The sequence below is a fragment of the Neolamprologus brichardi genome, chromosome 10, assembly GCF_056152115.1.
Source record: "Neolamprologus brichardi isolate AB-2024 chromosome 10, ASM5615211v1, whole genome shotgun sequence".
In the NCBI taxonomy this organism is placed as follows: Eukaryota; Metazoa; Chordata; class Actinopteri; order Cichliformes; family Cichlidae; genus Neolamprologus; species Neolamprologus brichardi.
The window spans coordinates 14,704,579-14,715,326 of NC_142113.1; the positions used below are offsets into that span (position 1 = coordinate 14,704,579).

General features: G+C 39.4%; 2 protein-coding genes across 3 annotated transcripts; both read left to right on the forward strand.

The window, feature by feature from the left end:
• The first annotated feature begins 192 nt into the window (after positions 1 to 192).
• On the forward strand, positions 193 to 5,550 carry LOC148100872 (palmitoyltransferase ZDHHC23-A-like). Its single transcript, XM_087846820.1, has 5 exons — positions 193 to 297; positions 1,377 to 1,504; positions 2,439 to 3,074; positions 4,538 to 4,705; positions 4,902 to 5,550. Exons 2-5 carry the CDS (start codon positions 1,386 to 1,388, stop codon positions 5,173 to 5,175), a joined length of 1,197 nt encoding a protein of 398 aa, XP_087702946.1. The 5' UTR covers positions 193 to 297; positions 1,377 to 1,385; the 3' UTR covers positions 5,176 to 5,550.
• Positions 5,551 to 8,804: 3,254 nt separating this feature from the next.
• LOC102782073 (lipocalin-like) lies at positions 8,805 to 10,498 on the forward strand. Of its 2 annotated transcripts, XM_087846822.1 has the most exons (6): positions 8,808 to 9,002; positions 9,388 to 9,527; positions 9,654 to 9,733; positions 9,842 to 9,955; positions 10,068 to 10,169; positions 10,271 to 10,498. In XM_087846822.1, the coding sequence occupies exons 1-6, from the start codon at positions 8,910 to 8,912 to the stop codon at positions 10,288 to 10,290; spliced, it is 549 nt and encodes a 182-aa protein (XP_087702948.1). In that variant the 5' UTR covers positions 8,808 to 8,909; the 3' UTR covers positions 10,291 to 10,498. The 2 variants fall into 2 exon arrangements, with proteins under 2 accessions (XP_087702947.1, XP_087702948.1); XM_087846821.1 differs by lacking the exon at positions 10,271 to 10,498 and having other exon boundaries at positions 8,805 to 9,002; positions 10,068 to 10,204.
• The last annotated feature ends 250 nt before the right edge of the window (positions 10,499 to 10,748 follow it).

Here is a 10,748-nt window from a genome sequence, read left to right on the forward strand (position 1 = left end):
GAATGCAAGAAATGAAAACCATCTCACTGCACTGATTCGGTGTCGCCACAGCACCATCGGGGCAGGGACATGCCAATTTCCTTTTTCATCACAAATGACTGATGAGAAACTAGGCTGCGCTTTTCATTTTTTCCCCTTCAGTCACTTGCAGAAGGAGCCTGGTGACAAGGGGTCATCTTCTTAAGCATTTCTCTCCTCATTGTTTGCTGAGGATGGCGTAGCTCTCGTGTAGAAACTGGGGATTTTTTTGAGCCAACGTAGCTTGCTGTTTTTGTGTTTTTGCATTGGAGACAAAAGGTAAGTCAACACAATAAATCTTTTCTTTCTGAGTGTCCCTTATTAACAGTTAACACCTAGAAGTGTTAGATAGTGCTAATTAAGTTATTTCTGAATAATAATGATCTTTAGCAGACAACCTCAGATTGCAATAACTATTTTTGTCCTTAAAATTATTTTTTTCTGGAAATTCCTGTGTAGCTATGTGTCAGATGCCACATAATAAGGCTATAACCACAGATACAAATCACACTAATGTAATAACTCACACAGACAATAACTCAAAGACATCTCAGAGAGTTTAAGTCTTCGGTTTGCTGGCCCAGATAGTTTGTCCCTGCGGACACCGTGGCCTTGTTTCAACAAATTACATTAGAAGCTCTTGGGGACATAATAAGACTGAGAATACTCTGATTATGGAAATTATATGTTTTTTTAAACAGGGATCTTTTAGAGTTACAAGTACAGGTCATGTACGCATTGCTATAATCCGTTTAGTACTGTATTTGTTACTCTAATATATAATCTAAATATAAATGTGCTGTTATAGTATTAATAACATCAACAAGTATGAACACAAATATGCTATATGTGTTGTTCTACATTGCCAGGTGTCTTTTCTGGTATGTATATTGAGAATAAAGAAATAGCCAGAGTATTTGGTCAATAAAGCTGATTCTGATTATATTTTTTGTATTTACTTATCTTTTACACTTGTTTATGCATATTTTTTGTAATAATTAAAACATTTTGTGATTTCTTGTATTAAAAATATAATCTTCAAAACGGATCCTAAATTTGTCAGCACTGTTGCTAATTCTCAAAAGCAACCTACTTAGACCCCAGTAAGCTAGGGTGAGAGCTGTGTGTGAGCATGTTTGCTTTTCTGTGTGCACGGCAAGTTAATTGTGAGGTCTTTCAAGGCCACGTAAGGAAACAAGGAATCAATAAAGGGTCTTTGTTTGGATAGTTTTTATTGATCATGACAGGATTACCTGCTTGTGTTTTTTAAGTCATGTATCATGCAAACGCAGCACACTGTAACTGTGTCATCTGTGGCATGCAATGACTTTTTTTTTTTGTTAAATCTCCATCTTTAGCAGGCCATTATGCAATGGCAGAAGTTAAAGCCGCCGGAGCCAGATGATCCTATTTGTTGCTGTGAATGCAATCTCTACCAGTACGGATGTTGCTGTGACTGCGAGGATCTGGATGAAGCCTTTAACAGGTATGAAGGTGTGAAGAAATGGGTGAATAAACTAATAATCAAGGAGTGTGTGCTGTATGTGTAGTACTGTTGTTAGAAAGCTACACAAGTAGCCGTTGTTTGTGGTCACTAAGAAAGGTTGGACACAAACCAGATACAAAGGAAACAGAAAATAGTGTGAGATTTTATGCTATTAGTTTATTGGCTTTCTAAAGAAAGCGAGAGGAGGTGATACCATTCTCATGTCTGTCAATGAAACATGAAACGAATGCCAACAGCTGGATAACAAGCTTAGCTTTAAGACTGGAAATAGTCCACGCACCCACACTGGTTTACTGGCAATGTCTCGCGGCCAAGAAACAGATGAAGTTTCTTTCTTTCTTTTTCTTCTTCTTTGTTTTGCACAGATAAATAAGATCAAGATGAGCCTTAGCTGTGCTGGTAGGGAGTCTACTGACTTCTAATAAAATGAATCAAACTTTCAAAGAGAAAAGCAAAGATGCAAATTTACCATATATTTATTGTGATACCTGAATTATCATGTTAAGTCTTGTAGCAGGATGCTGTTATTTTTTTATTTAGATCTTTGAATTATGTAAATTCTTAATAATTTGCCACAAACAATTAACTTTACTTCCTAAAATGTGCCAAAATTCACTTTCTTTCTTTTTTTTATTCCTTTTTTATTTGGCAGGCCCCTCTTATCGGTTAGAGCGGCTCTAAAGGTTTTCTCTGAGATTACCTGAGAATGCAAAAGTCATATCTTTCCTATTATTCTAGAGTCAAAGCAAACTCTCGTGTATGTCTCAAACCTGAAAAAGCCAACTATGAAATAATTTTACCTTGCATGCAGCTCAAGAAGTTGAAAATAAATTCCATCAGTGAAAAGGGAAATGATTAGACACATGAATAAACATTTGTCTAATTATAACTCTATGACCACTGTTCTCTGTAGGTGGCTGAAACTACCATCTAAAAGTACATTTCAGTCTCCTGTATTTGGTACCATGGCTGAAAATATGGAAATTTCCCTGATCCCGGCCCTGCTGATGCTGCCTCTCCTGCTGAAGGTTGCAGCGTTGCACTACCTGCTGGGTATAACCGTCCTGACAGCTCTGCCTGGCCTGGTGCTGTGGTACTACTATGCAACGCACCGAAAGAAGAGACGCACCCTCTTCTTCCTCACCCTCGCATTGTACTCTCTGGCCTACATGTATTACCTCTTCATCACAGAGATTTTACCGCGTGGGGACGTCAGCCAGCTGCAGGTGTGCACCGTGACCTCTGGGATGATCTTCACTATAGTCTCTCTTATTCACACCAAGAAAGGCCCAGGATTTGTGACTGCTGCCCTTCACGACTCTCACAGTCACAGTCAGGAGGATAAAAAGGAGTCGACACAAGTAAATGATGGATCTATCCAATCAGCAGCCTCTCCCTCAGGGACACCAGCAGAGCTGCAAACCCCAAAGGAGGGCCTCGGAGCCAAGTGGAGCAGGTGTCCTTTGTGCAAAATAATGCGACCACCGCGGGCTGGTCATTGTCGAACCTGTGGCTCATGTGTCCAGCGTTTGGACCACCATTGTATCTGGTGGGTCTGACTTCACGTCATATTTATATATTTCCTTTGTAAGCAAAGCATTGTGTGTTTAATATTCAGTTTAGGTTTATTCAGTTGCCTCAAGGTGTTTTATACTGTAAGGTAGATTTTCTCTCGAAAAACCCTCATAATCAAATAGTCCCTGCTGAGTAAGCACTATGCAATGGTGGGAAAGAAAAACTCCCCTCTGAGAGGAGGAAACCCCTGGCAAATCGGGCCCGGGGGCACAGACATCTGTCATGACTGGTTTTGAAGGTATTGGAAAGAGAAAAGATGTAAAACAAGAGAAAAGGGAAAACAGAGGGAACATGGAGCCTGGAAAAGCCACAAACTAAGGGAAAGATAAAGCAAAAATGACTTTTTCATCCCTGTCGGTACTGTCACTGCAGTGTTTTTTGGAATAATGGAGGCAGGTAAGGAATTTATAGAATAACATGATAATAATTAATTACAATAGCCCAGCCAAGAAGTAATGAATGTATGAACTAGTTTTGTGGCATCATTCTGAGACTGTATGGTTCTAATTTTATATATTAATGTGCACATGCAAAAAAGTGTTACTATATATTTGTGTCATATGCGCATTGAAGGACACATCCTGGTCAAAAGCAACTTCCAGGCTTCTCATAGTGTTGCTAAAGGCCCTGATAATGCCATCCAGAGTAAGTGTCTGGTTAACATCATATTTCTAAGATTTATTAGGGCCGAGTGCATAACTTTAGTTTTATCTGAATGTAGTTTTAGAAAATTACAGGACATCCACGTCTTTATGTCTTAAACTATTAGTTTCATTTTTAGGTTGTTTGGCAGCATAATTGGTGGTCGGGGCCTTTCTGCTGAAATAAACAACGAAATTAAAATGAGCTGTTGAATTTGTGGGTCCACACATCTTGTGTTGTAATTAGATTAGGGGAACGAACCTGAGCAGAAGCTTGGACCAGGGGGACGTCACATTCACAGCTGATCAGCAGATGAAAACTGAACTCTCTTTTATATTTCCCCACACTAGAAAAAAATAGAGCTTAATTTTACCATTAGATCATAATTTAGTAAACACACGATGGGCCTCATCAGGCCATAAACGCATCACATGTCATCAAGTTTTTCATAATCAGTTCCTTTTGACAGATTTTGATAAACATACTCCAAAACTCATGCAGATGGATTTCGATTTTCTTATTAATATTATTATTTTGTTTTGGGGACATCTGCAAATTAGATTTTTTTTTCTGTCACACTGAAAGTCCTCTTGCAGAGCGCTCTGCCAAGAGGAAAAACGAATGGGCTTATAATGATAGAATAATGTAACAAGATAAATAAGGTCACTCAGTCACTTCTAAACTAATTAAAATCCATAAATGTAGCAGTTCTGTCATTTTATATACAGCGTGATAGTGAGATACACATGTAACCTGGTCTCTCTGGTGTTGTGTGTCCCTGTTGAGATGTTGTAGGATAAACAGCTGTGTAGGACAGGCAAACCACCGCAGTTTCCTGCTGACCCTCTCTGTGTTTGTGTTGACCTCTCTGTACGGGATCAGTTTGGTGCTTTGCAGCCTCTGTCCTCATCAGTATCTAATGACAGCGCTCTTCTACTGCCCTGGCGTCTACACTCAGTCTAGGTACAGCACTCTATATGTTTTTTTTTCTGCTGCAGCCTTGAAATTGAATCACTTTAATCGTTAAATAATTATTTTAATTCATCAATGACATTTTTGATTACTGTTTTTGGCGTGTTTTTCTTGAATTTGTCCTGCCAGTATGAGAAGAAAAGGTGGGTTATGTTGCAGTAATGACTTGTTCTCTTTACTTTTACAGCACAGCACTTTGCTTTACCTGTGCGTGGTACAGCAGCATTGTCGCAGGTGGACTGCTTTACCTCTTGGTGGCACAAGTTCTCAATATCAGCTTTAACGTGACGGAGCGAGAGGCTCAGCTGGCTCTGAGGAACAAAACGGGCCAGAGCCGCCTGTGGGGACTCGTTGTTGACACAGGAGAGTATTCTCGTGGCTTCTATCAGAACTGGGTTGAGTTCCTCACCATGACAGATGCTTCAGTTTCTCCTCGGTCCAGCCTTACTGACTTGGTCTAGTTGTACTTAATACACGGTGACATCGTGGTAATAGACTGTTCGTGCTGCATGCATGAAGAAGTCGATTTCATATTTCTTTTTCAATACATTCCAGGACTGCGGTACTAATATGAACATGTTTTTAATGACTGTTTAAAGATGCATACATGTGTTTGGGGTTTGGATTTTTAGCACCATTTTCTGTTGAAGCTTTTGACCTGGACACATGCAAGACAGTCTGTGGATTTTGTGCCTTTTATAAAATTTAATCAAAGACTGCAGACATTAAAGCCTGCCTTTTTATACACCTGCAGAAAGTAAGAAGGAAATATGTTGTCTTTATAAAAAAATAATAATCTCACTGCATGCAAGTCAAAAAAATCTAATAAACTTCAAAATGATACAAAAAAAAACATTGAGTGATTCTGGAGTTCAAATCAAAGAAGATAAACCAGAAACAAAACTGCTGGATTCAAGACTAGATAGCTGTCCTTTACTAATTTAATATCCAGTAGCAACGTGGTTTGGCCTTAAGATGGCATCAGAGGGAAAGCCAAAGAAAAGCAAATGGTCACTTTTGCCCCGTTCTGCAGACATGCACTCAGTAAATACTGACACCACTGTACTGGTCAAGTTGGAAATTTAAAAAGAAACATCCATCCATCCATCCATTCGCTTCCGCTTATCTTTTTTCAGGGTCGCGGGGGGCACTGGAGCCTATCCCAGCTGTCATAGGGCGAGAGGCAGGGTACACCCTTGACAGGTCGCCAGTCTGTCGCAGGGCTAACACACAGGGACAGACAACCATTCACACTCACATTCATTCGCACATTCACACCTAGTGACAATTTGGATTATCCAATTAACCTATCCCCACAAGCTGCATGTCTTTGGACGGTGGGAGGAAGCCGGAGTACCCGGAGGGAACCCACGCAAACACGGGGAGAACATGCAAACTCCACACAGAAAGACCCCGGCCTGATGGTGGAATTGAACTCAGGACCTTCTTGCTGTGCGGCAACAGTGCTAACCACCGTGCCGCCGTGCTGCCGTAAAAAGAAACAAATATATATAAAAAATAATATAAAAAAAATAATAAGAAGGCAAGAAAAACGAGTTATAGAAGGATCTGCATCTGTGAGAAGAGGCCTAACTAACACAGAACAAAGAGGCGAGCTTAGCTCAGTGTAAGATGTTAAAATAATGTCTAAAATATGTTGCATGTGATGGTTAGAGCAAGAACAAAGTTCATCACCTTGGACACAATAAAATGTGTGTTTTGTGCCTTTCTTCTCTGCAGTGTGCTGCATTATTGTGTTTTTTAACAAATGTTTTTTGGTCATGACTGTCTCACGATGCCTTCAACACTGATCTACAAATATAAACACACATGCCAATCCTTTCTCTAATTATTCTGTTATAGATAATAATAATAATAATAATAATAATAATAATAATAATAATAATAATAATAATAATAATAATAATAATTTATGTAAAATTCTGGAATGTCAAACTGTTAAATCACTGTTCTCAGTCATATAGTGTGAATTGAAAATGAAACCCCATCTATTCTACTGTAATCTCTAGTCTCAATTTTCATTTCACACTGTTCACTAATTAGCATTATTTCTCATAATCCACATTTTGGGTGGAGCACATCAATAAATATTCTTATACCGATACATTTCTTCCATTTGAAGGCATATTTTTCATCCCTATAACTTCAGTGCCAGCACTTTCAGTCAGTCACCATGAACAGCTTTTCCTCTGCTGCCACCCTCAGGCCACTCTGTGCTTAACATTAACAAAAACACCCAATAACATTTATATTAAGTCTGTTGCTCGGTCAGTTTGTGATGTGTATCAATGTCTTAATTCTAGGTTTAAGCAACCAGTCTCAGCAAGGGGTTAAAGTAAGTTTAAAAATACAGTTTCCTTAAAACAAATAGAATTCAAACATGGGGGGGAAATCTAATCACAAAGAAAAAATATCTGTGTTCCTCACAAAAGAGATGAGTTGGTGGGCTGGGGACAGTTGTGGTTGCTTCCTTAATGGCAGTCCTCCCACAGCTACCAATATGGGTTGAGTTGGTATCACACTTCATCCTCAGTCAGCACTGCCTTGAGATTTGGGCCACAGGAAACATGTCTGCACCAGAAACACAGAGGAATGAAATCTGTTTGCTCCTTTCAGTCGGTTCACAGCATGTTTAAGACATTTGAGGGAAGTCATTATATCACTAGAAGACTTACCAATATTAAACCTATTCAGCCTAAAATGAGGGAACAAAAACACATAAAAGAAGATTGTGTTGGTGTGTCCATCACTAGTGCCAAGTGCACATAAAGAGATGAAAAAGGGGGACAACATAATTTATGCATCATTTATAGCACTGTACAAAGTGTTAAAGGGGGGCGGAGCAGATGTCCATCAAAATCTGGCATTTTAAAAACAGGATAATTTAAAATACAATTTTAAAAAATGTCAGCAAACAAACACAAACTAACGCTTTCTTAAGACGACTAAATTAGGACAACGTCTTTATTGTGAGCATTTCCCAGGGAGAGAAAACAATGTCAGACACTTTCACTCAAAGTAGGCAACATCACCCACTGCCTACAGTGGGTTGCCATGCAGGCAACAGCAAATGGAGCTTTTGTACAGCACAGGAGTTACATTTACCACCTCCTGCATCTTCCATGTGAAGTATGGGAAACTGCTGCAGCCTTCTCACCACCAAAGCATTCACAAAGTGATTTGTAATCCTTTGTAATCTTTGGGAATGATTTCATCCAGCAGCGAGCACACTAACTTGCTGGGCTAGTGTTTCCCTAGCAGTCAGAGGTTACCAGGGGGGTCACTGACTGGCATCTGGCTTAAATGCAACAGTAATTAGGTCACAAGAAGGTAACCCTTGTGTTTTAACCAAATTACCAGAAGGCCACAATCTGTGGGTAGTGATCAAACAAGCAAGTTCACTCTGGACCCAGATAGATGGTGGATGGATGGTGTGACACTTTCATTCTTGTCACATAAAAGGTTGTTATTTCAAGAACCATTGATTACCTTTTACAAGAACAGAGTGAACTTTGAGATTCTTCATCACTCAACAGCAGTGGAAAAAAGATTCCACAAACGTATTTACTTATTATTGTTAGCTTATCCAGGGAATCATTTCAGGTTACTACACAGGGAAGCGTGATTAGGAATCCAGTTTGCGAGCCATGTGTTTTGTCTGTGCGCGTTACTGTCACATCTGCTGACAGCTACATTTGATTCTGTGGTCTCAGTCGCGGAAAGCGCTGGAGTTTAGCCGCAGCCTTGTTTACCACTGTGGATACAGTGCATTTTGTTTCAAAACAGATTTTTTTTTTTGTCTCCACTCAAGCTGAAATTTAATTACTACTTTATTTGCTTTCCAAACATGGAAATTGACATCCCAGCTGATTTGTTATTCAAATTTTTGATTTGTTTTTGTGTGTTTCTCCTGCCTGCTGTTTGCTATATACCTCTCATATGGTTCACTGAATTCTGCCTTTGCGTGGCTAAACTTTTTGGTTGCGAAACCATGCATGCAGGTTCATGTGTTTGAACCTGCATTGTGTAGGTGTGTGTGTGTGTGCTGGCCTCGAGGGAAGAGGTAATCTACCTCGGCTATATAAAGGGAGTCAGGCAGAACCTCAACAGCACACCTCCAGATCTTCATCCACACTCTCCCACATCATCATTTCTTTACTCATCATCAGCAGCCATGCATTTACTTCTCACTCTGCTGGGAGCTGTGCTATCCTCTCTGATGGTTTCTTCTGAAGTCCAACCTCAGGCAGACTTCAATGTACAGGCGGTAAGACAAATGGCTACATTAGTGTGTTTTATTTTACAATATTTATTTCTATGATCGTTGTATTTATTTAATTCCCTATATCGTTTGTAAGTCCAGCAGCAATGCATATTCAACTTGTTTATATGGTTTTGGCTTTTCACTTTTTGACTTTTGTGTTTTATGCTGTGATAAATCTTTTGTTCACTGCCTTCATAAACAAAAGCAATGTAGCTGTCTTCAAAAACAAAGAAAAAGAAGAAGGCACACATGAAGTGTTTTCTCTGTCTTCCAAAGCTTACGCGAGTTATTAAAACACACTTTATTGTAAAGGTGGTCACAGAAAGTGTTTCAAAAACGCTTCAGTAAAGTTTTCAACTCCTGATGCTTTCCTCTTGTGTGCCCACAGATGGCAGGTAAGTGGTACCTGATTGGAATTGCCACTGATGCCCAGTGGTTTGTCAGTCACAGAGCCAGCATGAAGATGGGCACGGCCATGATTACCCCAACTGCTGACGGGGATCTGGAGATGTCATATTCCAGTCTTAGGTAAGTGTGAGGGCATGAGGACAATGGACATTTAAATAAATAGGAATATATATCTATATATCTGTATATAAATATATATGAAAGACAACATGTGAAAGAATTAATGTTTTAGTGATCTCTTTGCAGCCCTAATGGCTCGTGTTGGAGAATGAACAATCTGGCCAAAAAAACTGAGATACCGGGAAAGTTCACATACACAAGTCGACGTGAGTGCACCCACACACAGAGAAAAGCACGATTTAACGATCTAGTATGTTTGCCTTTTCTGCTTTCATAATTTCATGACCCCTTTTCTGCTGCATTCCCTTTGTCAGGCTGGGGGTATCTCAGTGACTTGCGCATGGTCGACGTGAAGTATGACGAGTATGCCCTGATTCATTCCATCAAAACAAAGGGGAAAGAAAGCTATGTTGTTAACAAACTATATGGTAATATGGCATTTAGCTCTGATTCTACACTCTGCTCAGTCCATTTTAACCTGTTCTGCTGGTCGGTAAAGCCTTACCCGCTGCAGCAGATTTACATCATCTGTTTTCACAGGGCGTGGTGTGGACCTCAGCGCTGAGGTGCAGGAGAAGTTCATTCAGTTCTCCCTGCAAACCAGCATCCAGCCTGAAAATATTGTCATCCTTCCCAAAAACGGTACTTTTACCTCTAAGATGTTTTATTTAAAATAACTGCAATCAAGAGTGATGTTATGCACTGATCACTTTTCCATTTTCTTTACATTTTCCTCTCTATAGAGGAGTGCCCAGCTGCCTAACCTTGTGTCCAGGTGATCATCTCACCGAGGAGCTTTCACTGTTCTGAAAATCTCACATCGATGACCTGAGACAGTTTGCTTTTTACTTTACTATCTCTGCTCTTTCGTTATTAAGAGGGCTCATAATATCACAAAATTATATTCATCACTTTGCATTTATCCACCTGCTGTTATAACCACAGAAATAAAAAGTATGAAATGGCCAAAATCTTTTGATTTACTCTATTTTTAAACAAATACCTTGAAGTACATCCATAACAGCACAGCAAAAACCTTCTTTTTTATCAAGTCTTTGTATCTACACACTTTGCAAAGATTTATATACAAAAAATAATAGTATAAAATATACATAATCACAGAAGATGACCAAAACAATGCACCAGTGTTCTGAATTTGTATCTACAAACATGCAAATTTCCCTTTCTACAGGCAAAAGTACGTAAGTAAGTCGAGAAAAC